Source organism: Eutrema salsugineum, unplaced genomic scaffold, assembly GCF_000478725.1.
Source record: "Eutrema salsugineum unplaced genomic scaffold, Eutsalg1_0 scaffold_8, whole genome shotgun sequence".
NCBI classification, from domain to species: domain Eukaryota; kingdom Viridiplantae; phylum Streptophyta; class Magnoliopsida; order Brassicales; family Brassicaceae; genus Eutrema; species Eutrema salsugineum.
The window spans coordinates 10,998,942-11,019,434 of NW_006256414.1; the positions used below are offsets into that span (position 1 = coordinate 10,998,942).

At 39.7% G+C, this 20,493-nt stretch overlaps 2 protein-coding genes across 2 annotated transcripts; one reads left to right on the top strand and one right to left on the bottom strand.

Annotated features, from left to right (window-relative positions):
• The first annotated feature begins 8,580 nt into the window (after positions 1 to 8,580).
• Positions 8,581 to 10,024, top strand: LOC18009742 (probable histone H2AXb). The gene is made up of 2 exons (XM_006392431.2): positions 8,581 to 8,871; positions 9,688 to 10,024. Exons 1-2 carry the CDS (start codon positions 8,665 to 8,667, stop codon positions 9,907 to 9,909), a joined length of 429 nt encoding a protein of 142 aa, XP_006392493.1. The 5' UTR covers positions 8,581 to 8,664; the 3' UTR covers positions 9,910 to 10,024.
• A 383-nt stretch (positions 10,025 to 10,407) lies between these two features.
• LOC18009774 lies at positions 10,408 to 12,555 on the bottom strand. The gene is made up of 8 exons (XM_006392432.2): positions 12,201 to 12,555; positions 12,028 to 12,114; positions 11,859 to 11,933; positions 11,485 to 11,628; positions 11,347 to 11,403; positions 11,044 to 11,070; positions 10,862 to 10,957; positions 10,408 to 10,772 (listed from the first exon to the last, which is right to left on the bottom strand). The coding sequence occupies exons 1-8, from the start codon at positions 12,393 to 12,395 to the stop codon at positions 10,572 to 10,574; spliced, it is 882 nt and encodes a 293-aa protein (XP_006392494.1). The 5' UTR covers positions 12,396 to 12,555; the 3' UTR covers positions 10,408 to 10,571.
• Between the last annotated feature and the right edge of the window lie 7,938 nt (positions 12,556 to 20,493).

The following is a 20,493-nucleotide window of genomic DNA, read 5'->3' on the forward strand; positions in this document are numbered from 1 at the left end:
GCACTTAAGCTAAAACATGGTAGAAAAACATGCTGGTTTGATTGTCACCGCAGGTTTTTACCGGAAAACCATCCATATCGGAGGAACAAGAGATTATTTAGGAAAAACAAAAGTGTTTGTCCCTCCACCACTGTATTTAACAGGAGAGGATATTGAAGCACAAATCGATCATTGGAGGGCACATGAAATGATAACTAGTGGGGAAAGCTGGCACACTCCAGCAAATATGCTCGATGGTTACGGGGTTCATCATTATTGGCACAAGAAAACCATTTTTTGGCAACTTCCGTATTGGAAAGATCATCTGCTCAGACATAATCTTGATGTCATGTACATTGAGAAAAAAAATTTGATAACATCATGAATACAGTTTTGAACATGAAGGGAAGAACCAAATACAATTATAAGTCAAGATATTTGCCTGAATTATGCAACAGAAATGAAATTGCATATACTGAGAAACGGAAAAGTACTGGTTATTGTATTTCAGTTGGATGTAGAAAAGAAGTCAGCAGAGTTCAAATGAGTTTCATCTGACGGTAAGTATTCTGATGGATATGTTTCTAGTATTTCTAAATTTATTTGTAAAGGGGTAAAGTTTACAGGAATGAAAAGTCATAATGACTATCACATGTTTATGCAAGGAAATATTCATGAAGCAGTTGGAGGTAGACTAAATAAGTACTACACTTCAGATTATATATATATATATATATATATATATATATATATATATATTAAGTTTTAATTTGAATATTATCTATATGCATGTAAGCGTTGATGTTTTTTTTTCTGAAATCTGAGTACACAAACATTATCAGATGATGTAATTGCACAACTGACAACGATTATTCCAATCTTATTGTGTAATTTAGAAAATATATTTCCACTGGCATTTTTTGATGTTATGGATAACCTTCCCATTAACTCCTTCACGAAGCAGAACTAGGTGGACTAGTTCAATATAGATGGATGTATCCATTCGAGCGTTTCATGAAGCATCTTAAGGGTAAAGCCAAAAACCTAGCTAAAGTTGAAGGCTCAATTGTGGCAGGAAGTTTGACCGAAGAGGCTTCGCACTTCACTTCGTACTACTTTGCCCCAAAAGTACGAACACGCAAAAGAGCTCCCGACGATATGATGATGGCGGAGTAGGCCAAACATATGCAGTTGAGGGTGTACCAGACATATTCTCACCGATCGAGCGTCTTAGTGGAAAAGTAAAGAAAGTTTGGTGGCCTAATGAAAAAGATTATCACAGCGAATATAAGTACATCCTGCTAAATTACGACGAATTTGCATTGATTATTATTTGGAGTTTTTTAGTTGATTATTTGATATGTCATAGTCAACCACGAAAATTGACACTCAGTTTCTTAATCCAAAGACTGTCCTATTCAAGATCGATAATGCCCAAACTAGATATAAACAGATCTGGGATATGTTGGCCCGAAATTCACTTGGGAGAATCAAAGAGAAGAGACTAATATTGGAAAAAAAATTGGATAAAGCGCTAGTCAACACTTTTTGGTTTACCAGTTTCCCTTAATCTTTTGCTGCTTCTGAAATTAATGGTATTTTTGATCATGCCCGATGTGTGGTTAGCTGAGAGCCTCCCAGAACAGAGAAATGCCATCACTTTCAGTTTTTCAATTATCGGGTGGACAATCCAAGATTTAAGGATGTGGTAGTGAATGTTTGGGGCAAGACTCCAACTTTATTCCATTCAAGATCATCTCTTCATCGATTCTATCGAAAGCTCGAAACTCTAAAATTCCATCTGCGAGCCTTGAACAAAGAGAGATATGGGGATATAACTGGTAATACTAGAAGCTTCAGCAATCTGGCATCGTTATTCTGGGATTGAAGAAAGATTATTCCAGAAAAAGTCACGGATAACTTGGTTACGCTATCGAGATCAGAATACGACATTTTACCACCAGATTTCTCAGACTCGAAAGGCCAAAAGCTCGATCAAGCATCTTGTAAATGCATCAGAAGACACTCTCACGGACTAGAAGGACATTAAAGCAGAGGCTGTGAATTATTTTCAGAATTTTTTGCAGGTGTAGAGCCCACACTCTTCTACATATTCGATAACTAACCTCCAAGCTCTTATTGAATATTGATGTCTTTCAGAGGAGGCTCAGTATCTAGTGCGACATGTAACACCAGAAGAAATCCTGAGTACTCTTCGCTCAATGTTATCGAACAAAACTCCAGGTTCGGATGGTTTCACAGCGGGGTTTTATATTGCAGCATTCCCGATCTTCTCTTCTGATTTTATTGTGACAGTGCAATATTTCTTTCTCTATGGTTTGATGTTGGATGGGGTTAATGCAAAGATGCTCTCTCTTGCACCAAAGACGTTAGAGGCTCATACAATGAGGAATATCGGCTCATTGCTTGCTGCAATATGATTTATAAGATCATATCTAAGATCATTGCCAACTGGCTCAAAAGAGAGGGTGTGGCTCCCAACCAAAGCGCATTCGTTCAGGGTCGTCTCCGGCTAGAAAACGTTCTCCTTGCTACTGAGTTAGTTAAGGACTACCACAAGGACTCCATAGCATCATGATGTGCTCTCAAACTGGACAAAGCAAAAGCTTTTGATATGCTCCATTGGGATTTTATTGTCGCCTCCCTCCAAACCATGGTATTTCCAGATTTTTTTGTTATGTGGATCAAGAGTTGCATATCAACGGCTGCTTTATCCATCCTTATAAATGGAAAACTTGAAGGATTTTTTACGAGCTCTTGTGGGTTAAGGCAAGGCTGTTCGCTCTCTCCGCACCTGTTTGTCATCTCCATTAACGTTCTCTTGTTACTTCTGAACAAGGCTGCGAGCACCGAGACTATTGGTTTTCACCCCATGTGTCAAGATATCCAGCTGATCCATCTTAGTTTTGCGGATGACATGATGGTCTTTCTGGATGGTAAAGAGGTGTCTCTTAGAGGTGTTATAGTCGTGTTTGGGAAATCAACTTTATGGGTCCTTTTCCTCCATATTTTGGAAACAAATACATCTGTGTTGCTGTTGACTACGTGTCTAAGTGGGTGGAAGCCATAGCTAGCCCCACCAATGATGAAAGGGTAGTGACAAAGATGTTCAAGTCGATCATACTTCCAAGATATGGTGTTTTGTGAGTCGTGATCAATGATGGTGGTTTGCACTTCATCAGCAAAGTATTTGAGAATCTCTTGAAGAAAAATGGAGTGAAATACAAGGTTGTTACACCTAATCACCCGCAGACAAGTGGCCAAGTGGAGGTATCGAACAGGTAACTCAAAAGAATTTTGGAAAAGATAATTGGACTGACAAGAAAAGATTGGGTAGCAATGCTTGATAATGCTCTCAGGGCATATAGAACCCTGCCTTCAAAACCCCTTTGGGTACGACCCCTTTTCACCTTGTTTATGGGAAAGCATGTCATCTTACACTAGAGCTAGAGCTCAGAGAAGAATGTGCAATAAGGAATCTGAATTACCACATCCAGACAGGTAGTGTGAAACTCTTGATTCAGTTGAGTGAGTTAGACGATATTCGCCATAATGCCTATGAGAATTCTAAGATCTATAAGGTGATAACTAAAGCATACCATGACAAGAAGATAGTTTCTAGGACGTTCTCACCTAATGATCAAGTTCTACTCTTCAACTCATGTCTAAAATTCTTTCCCAGGAAGCTTAGATTGCGATGGTCTAGACCTTTCAAGATCAAAGAGGTTCTACCATACGGTGTTTTGGTTCTCTGGAACCGTCAAAGAGGCGACTTCACTGTCAATGGACAACGTCTTAAGCCATATCTTGCAGACATTGAAGAAGACAAGAAGATCCAATTTCCTTAGTAGACGCACCTAACGCTTAAAAGACGACAAAGTCAAGCTAATGACTTTAAGCAATCGCTTAGTGGGAGGAAACCCTCTTGTTTTGTTTCTTTTTATTTCAGGTTTCTAGGCAAAGAAAGAATAAGAGATGAGCAGAAATCACAAACCAGAAAACCTAGCATCACTGCGGCTGCGTACACCTCACCGCGGCACACTGCAAGGTAAGTACACCTAAATATATATTTCAAATTTTAATCCATTTATATCTCGTCCGCTCATAGATTTTTTACACTAGAGACAGTGTGATTTAAGTCTGGGGGAGGATGTCTATCCTTTACTAACGAAATTTGTTTGTTTTGAGTTTGTTTTTCATTAAATATTTTTCATAAAAAAGTTTTTCAAAAGGTTTTCAAAACAGGAACACAAGAAACATTTATATGATGATTTCGATCAATGTGCTTCTACAGTATTTCCTCATGCTAGCCCTTTTGTGGTTTACAACTAGACTAGACGGTGGTTAGAGTACTTGCACTATGAATTCCCACCATTCTGAAAGGATATACGAACTCATTTTATTTGGACTTAATTTGATATCTAATTTTCTCATCATGGATTATAGGCATGCATCAAGATATATATCCAGGACATCTTCTTCATTTTTCACCTCACATTGTTGTCCTGGATAGCCAATTCATCTTTAGCTAGTACGTACCCTTAACCCAAACCTTTATTTTTGAACCTCATGCATTCTCTCTTTAGTTTTTATCAGCAGATATGTGCAAAAATACCGGATAGGGAGGAACGACACAGTTTTCAGTTAATCAAGAGAAATACTGAATTGAATTTGGGGGAGGAAGTGTGCCAGCGTCTTATCTAGCGTCGTGATGCCTCAGAAACCTCATTATTATTGGTAATTTTTGTGTTATCTAAGACTCTATATCTAAAGGTGTTTCCCATTTCAAAAAAAAAAAATCAAAAAAAGAAAGAAAAAGAATAAAAGAAAGGAAAAAAAAACAAACGAGTCTTAGATAGTCACAAATTTTAGAGCCAAGGCAACCAGTATTCACTCATGGGGGATATAAGGTTATGACCTAGACAAAAATCTAAGTCTGGGGGAGTTATGAGGAGAACTTAAGGAAGAAGATCAGTGAGTTTACGATAAAGAGGAAGTGACTGGAAACTGTGGATATCAACAGCTTCATCCTCTCTTGTAGTTTTGCATAATATCTTGCATCCTCAGAAATTACGGTAATCCTAAACATTTTAAACTCCACCAATAAAATTCCTTTGAATACCTAGACTTGATTACCGTGTTTATTTCCCTTTGACGAGAACCACTGGAATTGTTAATGAATGTTAAGAGCTAGTTGACTAGAAGTTAGATCTAAGTGTGTAGATTTTTGCATGACAGATCAATGGACTAGTGATGTTTTTATTTTGGTGAGAATTTTCTTGGCTAAACCCAATAGATGCATTATGTTGGTCAAGGTTTAGAAGGACAGTCACTAAGATACTGTTTAGTTCATGAGATTTTAAGATTCTTTCCTGACTTTAATTTTTGTTTTATTTGAGGACAAATAAAGGTTCAGGTCTGGGAGAGTTGATAACACCGTATTTTGACCAACTTTTATGGATGATTTTAAGATCTTATTCAGGTTTTTTAACTTAGTTTTCAATGGTTTTTAATTGATTTCCATGTTTTAAAGATTCAAAAGAATTTTCAGGATATTTGGACAAAAAATGCATTTTGGAGCAAAAGTACAAGTTAGGATAAATTCAAACCGTCATAAAATTGGCAACAACTGAGGATTTCTCACCGTCTGATCATCCCCAAATTTGGACATAATATAGAGGAGAAAACCAACTTTCCAATACAATTGGAATGGAAATAATCCAACGGTTAGATCTCCGGATATGCTTGGTGAGTTGAAGGTAAATCAACACAGTTTGGAAGCCGAGTTCACTCCCACCCGCGGCCGTGACTTTATCAACCACAGTGGGCCTATTTCCGAGCCTTAGCAGCCCATATTTAAGCATAATTCATTTCCGTTATTATTTCTGCAAACTTTAGACGTTCCCGAAGACTCCATAAACTATATATACCTCTTTTAGGTCATTCAAAGAGAGTGTGTTCAATTTTAGAAGTCTCAAGGAGGAGCCGCCGAGAAGAGCACCATCAGACCTCCATCTCTACCTCTGTCTTTCATTCTTACTTTTCTTCTATTCACTTTCCAGTAACCCTTAATACTTTTATGATGTTTTGTTACACTAGGTCTGAGTAGTTTCTTAGTTGGATTTTAAGGGATTTTCAAAGAGAATTTATAGATTGATTAATAGTTTGATAGATTAGGGTTTATCTTTAGAAGTTCTTAGTCTGAATTTGTGTTCGTGTGTTGTGGCTTGATTGACAACCTAGCTACTGCGATCAGGTTGATTAACTCACTGAAAGTGTTGCTGAATCACCTAAACTTATTTAGATACTTAGAGAATGAACGAGAGTTCAGTAATCTAAGTGTCTTGAATTTCTGATTGATACTATGGGAGTAGATTATTCTTGGTTCAGAACATATCTATCAAAAAAATTACATCTGATTATCTTGTTAGCTAATCTATAATTCCTGACAAAATCCTTAATGCCCAATGCTTTCTTGTATTGATTTGATCTTAGTATTAACTTATTTTCAAATTTAATAGTCATTATTTTTGGCACTGTTCACAACTCCCAAACAAACACCTATATTTTTCATCTTAGCTCAATTCTCATCTCAAGTAAATTCGTAGTGCAGTTACTTGATCTTCAGTGGATCGATCCGTAAATGCTACAACGCACTGCTGTGCACTTGCAGATACTAGAGTTTATAAATTTAACATTTCTCCTGCGACATCAACTCTAGCAGCATCAGTTTCCCTCTAGAATAGCTGCCAATCAGATACCTCGGACTGCCTCTTATGAGTATGAGCATGACTAGATTGGACTATGAGCCGCTGATTGACAGAACTTTCACTCATATGGTTTCTTGGTCTAGTAAGTCACTCTCCTTTGCGGAGCGTCTTCAACTCATTCAATCTGTCATAGCCAGTATTACAAACTTTTGGTGCGCTGCGTTCTGACTCTGAAGCGCTGTTTTGACACTATAGAAAGCATGTGCTCTACTTTTTTGTGGTCCGCCTCTCCACACAACTCTTCCAAAGAAAAAGTGGCATGGGATGATATATGTAAGCCGAAGAAAGAAGGAGGTCTGGGTATTCGACGAATGAAAGACTCCTCTAGAGTCTTTGCTTTGAAGTTGATTTGGAGATTGTTCGCCAATCCATAATCGCTATCGGTCAGTTGGACTCGACACTACCTTCTTCGACACTCATCCTCTTGGGATGTTCCAGAGGGGTCTTGAGGCTCTTGGATCTGGAAAAAGTTGTTGAAGCTTTGTCCGCTTACAGCACCTTTTACTCGTCATGAAATTAGAAACGACAGAGAATTTCGGGAATGGCTGACTATGGGGAGACTCATTGATATATAGGTGAGTCGGGGACGAGAATTTCAGGAATCGATTGACATGTTATGGTTTCTGCAGTGGTGCAAAATCAGACCTGGAGGATTCGACGGTGCAAGAGAACAACATTTGCAGGAGATTCTAAGCTGCATTTGTTCACATCCAACACCGAACCCTTTTGCAGGTCTGGATATAGCTTTATGGCGCCATGATCAGAATGACTTCAAAGATCACTTCTCCACCCAAGCAATGTGGGAGCAGATCAGACAGTCTCACCAGAATGTTTGGTGGAACAAGTTGGTCTGGTTCTCGCAATCCATCCCTCACCATGCTTTCATCATGTGGTTAGCCATATGAGACAGACTTGCCACGAGAAGTAGAATGAGACAATGGGTTTTAGTCCAACACTATGTTTTGTGCGGAGAAAGAAAACGAGACTAGAGATCACTTATTTTTTGCGTGTCCATATGCCTTTTACTGTATGGAACTGGCTTGTTTAAGGGCTCTTACATGGAAGAACGAATCCTGATTGGGAGATCATGATACACTTAATTTCACGAAACCTGAAGAACAAATTAGATTTTATTATAGCTTGCCTGGCATTACAGGCTACGATCTAGAGGAATGGACAACGCCACCAATGCCCTCCTCATTTCACTCTCCTACTCATTTATATCATCGATAGAGATATCTGCAACAGATTCCGATCATCAGCATCGTCTCAGGAAGCAGTGGATTCAAAACTGTTGAATTGCTGGCATAACGTCTAAAACAGTCTTTATCACTGAGTTGATGTTCTGTTTTTCTATTCTACCCTGTTTTTCTATATTGGTCTGATGCCCTCTATAATTTCAACCAAGGGTGGATATAAGTAAGGAGGAATGGGGTCCAGTGCCCTCTACTCTTTTTATTTTTTTTTAAATATTTAAGCTAATTTAATTAAAATAAATTTAATTTAGTAGTAAAAAAATTTTTGTTCCCAACTAATTTTTTTTTCTAGATCCACCACTCGTTTCAACCATAAATTCTTTCTTTTCTTGTAAATACGTTTTATTTGGATGATTAATCAATAGGAAAGAAAAAAACAACAAACAAGTGACCCGCCAGGGCTAAATTTCACCGTCTTCTTGGCAAAAAACGCGAAAATAAAACCCGCGAAAAGTCAAGTGAAAGTGCCACTCTGGCAATCCGCATGACTCATTGCCCACCAATCATAATGCATTCTCGCATCAATATAAATATCGGAAAATCCCCAAAGCCCTAAAATCACTCCACTCACCGTTCTCTAGCCATTTTCATTCGCCTCTTCAATTTCTCTCGAAAAAAAGTATCTTTCGAAGAAGAAGATGAGTTCTGGCGCCGGAAGTGGAACAACCAAAGGAGGCAGAGGAAAGCCGAAAGCTACAAAGTCCGTCTCTAGATCGAGCAAAGCTGGTCTTCAGTTTCCCGTTGGAAGAATCGCCCGATTCCTTAAAGCCGGAAAGTACGCCGAGCGTGTCGGTGCCGGAGCTCCGGTTTATCTCTCCGCCGTTCTTGAGTACCTCGCCGCGGAGGTACGATTTTAATCTTCTGATTTTTCGCTATCCTGTCTAGTTGCGATGTTTCAGTTGATGTTGATTTTGATTTCACATGCAAATATGGTTTTGGTTTTTAGTCAGTTCTTTGATTTCTCGACTTCTATATGATTTTTCGGTATCTCAGTTGCGTTTGATTTTGATTTCAATCGCGAATCTGTTTTTCGTCTTGATTACTACGGTAATCGTTGTCTTGATTTCTCGATCTTCCATTAGAATCCAAACCATATGAGATTGCGATATTTCAGTTGTGTTTTGGTTTTATTATTTCAAATACAATCGTAATATCTTCATCTCTACGAGAATCACTCATTTGATTTCTGTATTTCCGTAACAAGCCAAAACCATATGATTTTGATATATCTCAGTTGTATTTTATTTTGATTTTAAATGCAAATCGTGTTATATGAGAACCACACATTTGATTTCTCGATTTCTGCGTATACCCTAGATTTTGCATATCTCATTTGCGTTGGTGTTGATATCTCAAATGCAAATCATGTTTCTACATAAGTCATTTTCTTGATCTATATGAGAACCATTCGTTTGATTTCTCGATTTCTGCGTAAACAATATGATATTGCATATCTCAATTCCGATAGTTATGATTTCAATTCCTATGTCTTCCTTAAGTCAATTTCTTTATGAATACCAACTCGATTTTGACAGTTTTTCTACTGATGTATACATCTGTGTTAAGTAATGTCTATGATTTAGACTCCATAACGATTAAATGCTAAAGCCATCTTTTGTTCTCTGGATTCTGACTCCGTATGGTGCTGATTTTCATAATAGGTATTGGAGCTTGCTGGAAATGCAGCAAGAGATAACAAGAAGACACGTATCGTGCCAAGACACATTCAACTTGCAGTGCGGAACGATGAAGAGCTGAGTAAGCTTCTTGGAAGTGTGACAATCGCTAATGGAGGAGTTTTGCCAAACATTCATCAGACACTTCTCCCATCAAAGGTTGGGAAGAACAAAGGCGATATCGGATCTGCTTCTCAGGAGTTTTGATTCTTCATGTATTACTATCTTGTTCAATTTTAGCCTGTAAAATAGACTGGGTTTTGTTCCAAGAAGATTTTTGGGATCTCATGTGGTTTGAAGTCTATGTTTGCAAATCTAGTAACGAATTTGGTTTGGGATCAAGTCAAGTGCTGTTAAATGAATCATTATGATAGTTTGGTACTATCTTGACATTTATTACAACAGAGAACATGTTGTCTTGTTGTCCTTGTCGTATAGGTTAATATCTCTGTGTCACCATAACATGTTAAGTAGAGTCTTTGTGAGGTCACACCATTAGGTTTGGCTTCATAGAAAGTATGGTTCATATTTGATGTATGGGAATTGCAGATTCAATAGCTTCAAAACATGCACCAATGGGTTTGGCTTTAGTCATGGCTTCAACAAGTGAAACTCTTGCTTCACCGTAGGAATGTAATAAGGAGATAGTAATTAGTAAATGTCAAGATTTTATCGTCATCATGATTTCATTAAACAGACTGACACTTTGAAAACATTTAAAATAATATGATCTAAACACTAACATGTTGCCTGATCTCGAAAAAAAAAGAACATGTTGCCTAGTTGTATGGGTTAATGTCTTTGTTGTCTCACTCTGTGTGAGGTCACACCAATTGGGTTTAAGCATAGAAAAGGATTGAAAGTATGGTTCATATTTGATGGATGGAAATTGCAGATTCAATGGCTTCAATACAAGCACCAATAGGTTTGGCTTTAGACATGGCTTCTGCAAGTGAAACTCTTGCTTCACTGTAAGAATGTAATAAGGAGATAGTGTTTAGAGCAGCACATCTGATATGAGCTTCCTTTTCTATTTCTGTGAACCCTCGCCATCGCAGAACACTGTTCAACTGCATATTCACATCTCTCAAAAAAACATCAGAAGATTATATAATCTCAACTTTGCATCTGAGTAAAAGAGACTTGAGAGTTGCATAACCTTGACAACATCTGAGTAGTAACCTTCAGAGTATCCAAATAGTATGTGTTCTGTTACCATTCCTCCAAGTATCACACACGAAAAGTTGTTCAGTGTCTGCAGTCACAGTTCCAACTTCCAACCACTCACAACAGAAACAGCTTCAGCTAAAACATTCACAGGTAAGTTCCAAGAAATCTTACCTTGGATGAGATATTGCCTCGATTACTCTGCATGGTAGAAAAACACCATACAGGTAAGAAGAATAGAACATATATAAGAATGTTTAAAGAAGACCGGACCAGTAAACCGGCGATCCTGTCACTGATCCAGCCCGGGTCCATCGTTGAAAAACATGTGAGTTGTCGAACTGGTAAAACCCAGAAACATTTGCCAATAACAGGTAATCCGCCAATAACTTTTGAGCGATTCAAGAAACACTAATACATTCTAAAGATTTTGAGTTTGTGACATTTTACTGCAGCTAGAGTACTTGGTTAACATACCGATAGATTTATTCGGCGACCCACATCACCTTTCATAAACTGGTTTGCAGCACCAACCTGCAGTAATAACATAAAGTCTAGTAGTTAAAACGTAAGCAAACTGACCAATTTCCCTTTCAATATGAACAAACAACTTACTTCTTTGAGGAACTCAAAGCCTACAAATTCTACTCTCCCGGTCACATTCGACACATTCTGCTTTATAGCTTCGAAATTCGGTATTTCATAGCGTCTTGGAAGAACTCCGAGCAAGTAACCAACCAGGAAATGCCCTGATTCATGCTGCATACGATCGCAGAAAATGCAAGTTAAACGTTTGCACATACAAATCGATACACAACAAATGTCTTGCTTCATTGATATTCAAACAGCATCTTTGATCAGATTTCTTCAATTCCAACAAAAACCACAAAAGCTTTTAGGTAGAAGCTAGGCAATAAAAGCATGTTCAAATAGAGATAAAATTAACATAAACTACAATGAAAAAACTCATATTGGCTACAAGATTTCACCTGAACAACAGCGAACCAATCTTCTTCAGGTGAAGAAGTTTTACTTTTATCCCCTTTGAATATTCCCACTGAACTCTGCAAATTATAAAACCAGTTTTGGCGTAAAAGATAAAAAAATTGAAGATCAACACACTGAATAAAAACAAAATCGATGGCAATAAGCAAATACCGCTTCGGAAGAAACAGATTCAATGCTTCTGGAGACTGAATCGATCAACGGGTCTAATTTAACCAATTCTGGTGATTTCTTGGGAAGCTAAACACACAAAAAATCGAAGAAGATTGTAATTACAAGTAAGCAAGAAAGAGAGAGTTTTAGAGAGGAGAGAGAGAGAGAGAGACCAGTTTAGCAGAGCCGAAGGCAGAGAGGCAGCCATGTTTGCCTTTGAGTTGCTTGACGAGAGAGAGGGCAGTTTCGTAATTGCCTCTAGAGAGCTCTTTATTCACTCTCTCAAGCGCTTTACGGCGGCGATCCACCGGAGATTTTGCTCCGATTACTTTTACGCGGCTCGCTTGGAGATAAGAGGTGAAGCTCATATTGGTTAACTGTTTTCAATTTTAGAAAATGTGAAATCTTTGTAACCAAGGGGATGTAGCTCATGCCCTCCAATTATATCTTCCAAATCGTCCACACTTAGAGCGCTCGCTTTGCATGCGAGAGGCACAGGGTTCGATCTCCTGCATCTCCACAATTTTTTTAAACTAATTTTGTTTTTATTTTAAAAACCAACATGAGGCTTCTTCGTGGATCTGACAATGGTAGGGAATAGGAATCAAGAATTGGAGAACTTCGCAAAGTGGAGAATAATGAGTCTAATACTTGAATGTGATCCTGTGCAGAACATTGTTGCCAAAGTTTATGGTCAATCGGATAAAACATGTGACCCTAAATTTTTTCAAAAGTGATATAGTAAATAATACGCAGCAATTATACGGACACATGGACGGTGGAACTTATGGACGGTGGAACTTGAAAGAAGAATTTACGGTGGAGATTTAATGGAAAAAGTAACAGATATTTAGCTGAGTCAAGACGAAGAAGAAGATTTATTCTGAGAAAGTTTGTTACAGTTTCTTCTCATCTGGAAATTCTCTCTTGTAATTCTCAGTTCTTCCTCTACATTGAATCTTTCTGTATCCAGATTCTTGTAAGTAGAACTATTGGATTCTTTGTTTGTATTGAACATTGGATTCAAGTTTGGTGAAATCGAATATAATTGGATTTGTGTGTATCAAAGGTATCAGACGCTTCGGAATCTATGGCGGAAACACGTGCTATGGCTTCACGAAAAGAACCAACATCGAAAGTGGTAGAAGAAGATCTTGGCTCTCGAATGGATCAGGTTCTTCGTCGAACGACGACTTTGGAAGAAACGATAGCTTCGCAAAATCAGAAAATGGAGAAAACGGTAGCCGATATGTTCGAAGCAATACGTCTTCTTCAAAAACCAGGGGGATCGACTTCGAGTGCAAAGCGAGACATAACCTACTCGTCTCCAGCTCCAGCTCGAGTTACCGTAGATCCGACGAATGGCACACTATCAGGTAACATTCCTAACTATACCGGAGTCACGCGCCTTGCAAAACTGGATTTTCCTAGGTTTAGTGGTGATAAATTGAAGGACCGGCTATTCAAAGTGGAACAATTCTTCAAAATTGATCATACACCTGAGGAAATCAAATTTTTGGTGGTATCGATACATTTAGAGGAAGATGCAGCATCTTGGCATCAATCTTTAATTGAAGAATTGGGAATTCAGAATCTAACAGATTGGTCAGCATATAAGGAGATGTTGAAAGGAAGATTTGATGAGTTTTGGGCTGATCCGATGGCTGAACTGAAACAACTACAGGAAGTTGATGGTATTATTGATTACCATAAGAAGTTTGAGCGGATTCGATCAAGAATCAAAATGTCTGAAGAATACCTGGTGAGTGCATATCTAGCTGGATTACGTGCAGACACTCAGATGCACATCAGAATGTTTCAGCCTCAAACAGTGAGACAATGCTTGATGTTGGGAAAACTCTATGAAACGGCTCGCCCAAAGAAGCAACAATCTCAGAATTGGCAATCAACGAAAGCGACCACAACATCGAAAGGATTGATTCCATTCAGAAAAGATTTTACGGCTGTACAGGAAGGAGATAAAATGAAAGCACCTGTGGTTCAACCTCGGAAGTTTCTATCAACAGAGGAGATGAATGATAGGAGAGCTAAAGGCTTATGTTACTTTTGTGATGAGAAATTCTCACCAGAACATTACAAAGTGCATAAGAAGGCTCAATTGTTTTTGATGGAAATGGAACCTGAGTATTATCAGGAAGAGTGGACAGAAGAAGATAAAGAGAATCAACAGCCTGAAGGAGAGGTAGCAAAGATTTCATTCAATGCCATCTCAGGAATCACTTCTCATGATACAATGAGGGTAAAAGGTCTCTATCAAAAAATAGCCCTTTTTCTTCTCATTGATTCAGGCTCAACTCATAACTTCTTGGATACTAATGTGGCTAAAAAATTGGGTTGTCCTCTCTTACCGGCGGGAAATGCTAGGGCGATTGTAGCTGATGGTAACCGATTATCAGTACAGGCTCGGATTGACAAGTTTAAATGGGAGTTTCAAGGAACAAATTTCACTGCAGATTTCATGGCTATTCCGTTGAACGGATGTGATGGTGTATTGGGTGTTCAGTGGTTGGAAACCATCAGTCCGGTCACTTGGGATTTTAGAAAGCTGACAATGAAATTTGAATATAATCAAAGACGAGTGGTGCTACATGGAATTAAGGACGGATCTGTGAGAAGTGTTAAAGCTGAAAGGTTGAAGAAGCAACAGGACACTAATTTGGAGTTATCTATGTTGTGTGTGTCGTATGAAGAAGAACACGAAGCAGCAACACTATTCTCTTTGAATACAGAAATGTCAGAAACATAAACCAATCCTGCCATTACAGAACTACTTCATGATTATTCGGATATCTTTGAGGAGCCAAGACAACTACCTCCATTTCGAGCTAATCATGATCATAAGATCCAACTGATCGAAGGTGCAAATCCAATAAATCAACGACCCTATAGATATGCAATCCAACAGAAGAACGAGATTGATAAGATCGTACAAGACATGTTGAAAGGAGGTACAATTCAACCAAGCTCTAGTGCATTTGATTCACCTGTTGTGTTGGTTAAAAAAAAAGATGGGTCGTGGAGATTATGTGTGGATTATCGAGGACTGAATGGATTGACAGTTAAGGATCGATTCCCTATTCCACTCATTGAGGATCTAATGGATGAGTTGGGTGGTTCCAGCATTTACTCAAAGATTGACTTACGGGCAGGATATCACCAAGTGCGGATGTGTTGATAGATATGGTCTTTTTAGATCTCAGGGCTATCAATCCCCTTTGTCGAAGTAGCACAAAGAGGTATCAATCCAGACTTGTCAACGAGACACTAGACTATGATGTTTGTTTATTTAAGTCAAGATAAAAAAGGTGAAGGTTTTACTAAGCTGAATAACAACGATTAAGTATGTAAGTAAAGTAAATGATGAGAATCAAACAAAGCAAAGATGCAAATAATAACTAAACGATTCAGATGATGATAATATGTAATAAAGCAAGGGACTTTAGACGAGATACTTGACTCGGGTGCTTCCAAGTTTAACTAGTGGGTTAATGAATCAAAACATCAAGCGGTTTCATTTAACTTTGAACTCAAGGTATGTTAATCTTCTCATGAAAGTATTAAGCATCTAAATTGATCCTCCTTCATACCAAAAATGTCTTTTGAGAAGCATCGAATCAATCAGCAATGAGAATCAGTTCAAAAATGTCATTTAAGAGAACAAACTATCACTCTCGCGATGAAAGACTCTTAAACCCATAACCGAGTGGTTCAGACATTTCTACAAACACTTTTGATGCAAGATATGTCTCAGATCTGAACCTCAAGTGATGTGCTTCGATCCAGCCTAGAGATCTCGTCGGTTAAAGAATGAAACATGCAAGACTAGACACCTAAACCCACTGATCTACCTTGAAAGCACCCTAATCTACTCGTCTAAAGCCGCTTAAACGACTACTCACTAATCATAACGAGCTCACTAAGTCCTTTGCAAGACGTGTAGCTGGTCATGATGAGGAGTTTAATGTTAGATGATCAAAGAAATAAAGAAGGAACAAGATTCCTCATGCAAAAGCGAGATATCGAATTAGAATGATCAAGTTTCACCAAAAAGGCAAGTTCTTAAAGCTAAAAACAGATAAGAGATAAGATCCCTAGGTTTTTAGTCTCAAAATGTATATATAGCAAAGGTAAAGTGTCGCGGGTCAGCCCGGAACAAACCGGGTACTGAACCGCGTTCTTGGGTTGATGGGTGAGTGCCACGGTGTGTCGGAGAGTGAAGCCGAGGTCTTCATGTCGAGGAGTGCACGTGAGTCCAGATCCAAATGAAGATCTCGTGAAGAACACGTCAAGAACATGCATGAACCCTAGTCTTTGATCCATCTTCACGTGTGTGTTCTTGAGCAGCTTTGCTCTTGATTCTGGGCTTGTGACAATGGACCTCGGCATAAAATGCTGAGGCGCTTGGACGTCGAGGGGTTCGGGAGAACAGGGTCCGGCATGCACGCCGAGGTCGCTACACCGAGGTGCATGTTCAACACTTAGTCGTTTCCAGCTCCATTCTTACGTGTGCATGCCTTGATCCCAACGTGCCGAGGTATCAGTACGAGGTCTAGCTCAGGATACTTCCAAAATATGAGCCTTGACTTGGCCGATGTCGAGGTAATGATGCCGAGCCCTGAAGAAACACTTAGCGCGTATCGCAACATATTTGGGCCCGTATCGACCATGTCGCCTTCCGGAAGCAGTAACTTTCGACCCACGACTCCAAATGCTCTGAGACCAGTTTCATAGTCAAGGTGACTCAATAAACTCGAACTTTGGTGAAGAAACCGTCGGAGCTTGGGTAGTGGAAGTCTTCCTGGATTTCACATCTTTGAACCGCATCGAAATCACCGGAAAATAAGCTGTTTGGACCGATGTGAACTCCGGAGACTTTATCTTTCAAACCACTCGTCCGAATTGGGCGATCCCTACTGTTCTGAAAAGGTCTTTCACAGATCTCAAACTTTGATGAAGACCGGGCAAGCTGATTTGGTCCGGAAAAGCTCCGTCCGCCGTGACCTTTGTACTTCGCCGTTCAGTTCTCGGATGCGCGTAATGTTGGTACATCTTCCGGAAGCTGTATCTTTCTCCCTACTGGTCCGAATTGGATGATTCCAACTGTTCTGGAATCTTTGTTTGATTATCTCCAACTTTGCTGAAGACCTCGCCAACTGATTCGGACCGGAAGGTTCCCCGGATTTCATATCTTTGAATTGCGCAGACAAGGACAGATTTTGGTCGAGAAAAGCTTCCCGCGGTAAGAAAAATGACCGAGGGCTGTGTACCGCGGTGAGCTTTTTGGTCGTAAAAATTCTTTCGCCTCGGCCAAAACTCAACCCGCGGTATTAACGCCTGATCTTCGACCCTGGCTGACTTTGGTCGATCGGTACGGATTTTGGCCGGTAATGAGCGATCGGTAAGGATTTTGACCGAGGTTTCTGTCCGTCCGGTACGCGATTTGGCCGAGAAATTCCTCCAAGCGGTTTTCACCATTTTTGACCGTTTTCTTCACCGTCTTCTTCTCTGCTCCTCTTCTTAAGCTCCAAATGACTCCCAAAGCACCTGATAAAGACCTCAAAACATGCAAAACTCTTTGGGACCTAATGCAAGCCCTAAATCCTATTTTCATGCCTAAAGACTCAATTTACGTGGGAAAACACATGATGAGGACTCTAAAATGCACTCTAAATGATGTAAAATGTAGACATATCAACTCCCCCACACTTGTCCTTTGCTTGTCCTCAAGCGAAGAGAACAAATGAGAGAAAGAGGTTGTAATGCAGATGGAGCTCATACTTCCTTTTTAGAAAGAAGTGATCACAAGGAGAACTCGGATTCATGCTCAAATATGCATTGCAAACCCATACTCAGATATTTTACAATTAAAGCACAGAATCTCCACAAGTCATTATCACATTCAACTCTTTCACATTCATTAAGCTCGTAACCGGTGAATCAAATGATGCAATGTTCAAATAGGCTGGCTTGGCTAGGGTAAGGTCATGAGATAAAGATGATCTCATCAATATTCAAGCGGGTGTAATGCAACAATGGGATCACTCAATGAACGACCAAACTTTGGCAGAATGCTAAAGGTAAAAAGCAACCGATGCATACAAGGGCAAGACTCATCACACCCCACACTCCACTCAAAGCTTTTCTCACTTGCTCACCCTCTCAAGATCCTCACTCTCTCAATCGCTTTCTTTTTCACTAGGGGACTCACTTTTATTTTGATTTTCAAGCCTTTGGTGTTTACTTATTCAAACAGCTCTTTTCTTTTACAGCGGTTAGCCTCTTTTCTTTTCTTTTTAGAACACTTGAGCCTTTTTGGCTTCTTTTCATTTCAAAGACTATACTTTTCTTTTTAGAACAACAGAGCTCTTCTTTTCAAATTCAAGACTCGATTCCTTTTCTTTCATTCCCTTAGCTATTCCCACTCTCTCTTTTTCTCTCAGCTCACCTTTTTCCACTCACCAATAGATCTTTTCCCCCACACTTATTTCTCGCCAATACTCTCAGTTCCTTGATGTTGGAACGTAGCACTCAATGAGACATGCCCTTGTCGCTCTAAACCTAACACTTTCTGCTAAGTTCAGTCCAAGGTGACCTTACAATTCACACACAAACATTGGCTCGAAAAGAAAGTTGGGTTCAAGGTGAGGGAACTGATCCATGATGCGGATTCAGCTACTTGAGCAAAGGAAAAGAGGGTGGTGAAAACAATGATTCTAGCTCAAGTATGTATATCGGTATCCACAAGCCAATTCAAGCAATGCATCAAAAGATATTTACAATTCAAGTTCAGGGTTATCACTTAACTAGAGTTGAGTGTAATTTAGACTTGCTTCACAGATTCAAATCGTTTCAAGCTTTACAAGCACAGAATGAGTTTCACAAGCATATTTAGTTCAAGTTCTCAAGTGATTTACTCTCTAGGAAAAAATCTATCATTGCTCCTTGCACTGATGCAGTCCTAAATGATGCAACTAGACTCGATCTTAGAATGCGAGATGCAACTAGAATGTTAATGATGCGGTTTTACCATATGTACAAAGCTAAATGAGACTCAAGAATGCAAAAGTCAAATAAGAAGAAAGAAAACAAGATCAGAAAACACAAAGCTCCTCCCCCACACTTGAATAACACAGTCCCGTGTGTTATAAAAGCGTGTGAGAGAAGTAAAAAGACAAACTAAACGAATGCAGGATGATATACACAAGATGCATATGTACAAGAGTTTGAAGTCGATACCTTAGTCGGAGAGGTCTGATCCCAAGTAGTACGAGGGATTTGATGTTGAGCAGGAAGGTGTGGACTGACGTGGTGGGCTGCTATCCGAGGGTTCAGGTAAGAATGCCAAGGCAGGGTCGATCCAATCCTCTTTGCCTGGTGGAAACTCCGGGTTCCTTGCGTTTGAGCTTTCCCCAACCTCCTCTTGTGTAATTGGTGCGGTTGAGGTCCCCGAGTTCTTGTCCGGAGAAGATGGCCATGTGAGCCGCTTGACCTTCTTCTTCAGGTGCCTTACACAGTCCACCAACGCATGAATGGTCTTGTCTTGCCACTTACACCACTTTTGGAGAGTGTTCACTCGCAAATACAGCTTCTTGGTGTGGTATTCAGGCTCACCCCACACGTATGGATCAAAATGATATCGGCCTGCTCCCATCCTTCTCTCAGCGTGCCGTTCTTCTTCATACTCACTTCCGGCCGGGCCGTTCTCGTTCTGAGGCTTGTTAGGTATGGCTTTGGTGCATTTGCGCATTGGTGGGTCGAGAGATGGGTTGTACAACTGATCCTTGAGGACATAGAAGGAGACGTTACACTGCTTATCAAGCATGGTGAGGCCTCGGTTAGGCAGTAGAACTTGTGTACCGTCCCTGTGCATCAGCGTGAAGTTGTAAACCCATCTATCCCCTGACTTGCCTCCAAAGAAACCACTTTTACTTAGGTATTGCTCATTAATGAGACTCGGTCTCGATGGTGAATCAGGGAATATGAACCCTTGAGCTCTCAAGATTTTAGTGACAATCCAACCGTTCTGAAGCCTCCTTGCTCCCTTCTTCTTTCGGTCACACCACACATTGTGTCTATAGGTGAGCATTTGGATCGCAAAGAACACTCCTAAAGACGGTACATGCATTGGCCCTTGGAACTCCTTTTTGTTCTTCATTTGAGTGATGAGTGGTTTAAGTCCAAGTCCCAACAGTTCAAGCTCTGCCGTGTGAATCACACCAGGGTTGTATGTAGAGAAGAACGTAGAGGCCAGGACCCGGTTGGTGTATCTGATCGCAGGGTTCCTGATGCAGCTTGTCTTGCTCTTGCCTCCCAAGTAAGGCCCAAAAGATATCGTTTCCCACAACGCGGCCAACTCATCACGAGGGTACACAAACTTGTCAAGCGAGCTTCCATTCCTTTCAAATCCAAATATCTCATCAAGCTCCTTGAAACTGACCTTGTAGT

What these genes read in the sequence shown, in the direction of transcription:
- LOC18009742 (XM_006392431.2), top strand. Translation starts at nt 8,665, where the DNA reads ATGAGTTCTGGCGCCGGAAGTGGAACAACCAAAGGAGGCAGAGGAAAG. An exon ending in TTGAGTACCTCGCCGCGGAG is followed by an intron (nt 8,872 to 9,687) that starts GTACGATTTTAA and finishes TTTTCATAATAG; the next exon opens with GTATTGGAGCTTGCTGGAAA.
- LOC18009774 (XM_006392432.2), bottom strand. Translation starts at nt 12,395, where the DNA reads ATGAGCTTCACCTCTTATCTCCAAGCGAGCCGCGTAAAAGTAATCGGA. An exon ending in ATTGGTTCGCTGTTGTTCAG is followed by an intron (nt 11,629 to 11,858) that starts GTGAAATCTTGT and finishes GATCGTATGCAG; the next exon opens with CATGAATCAGGGCATTTCCT. An exon ending in GAGGCAATATCTCATCCAAG is followed by an intron (nt 10,958 to 11,043) that starts GTAAGATTTCTT and finishes CTGTGACTGCAG; the next exon opens with ACACTGAACAACTTTTCGTG.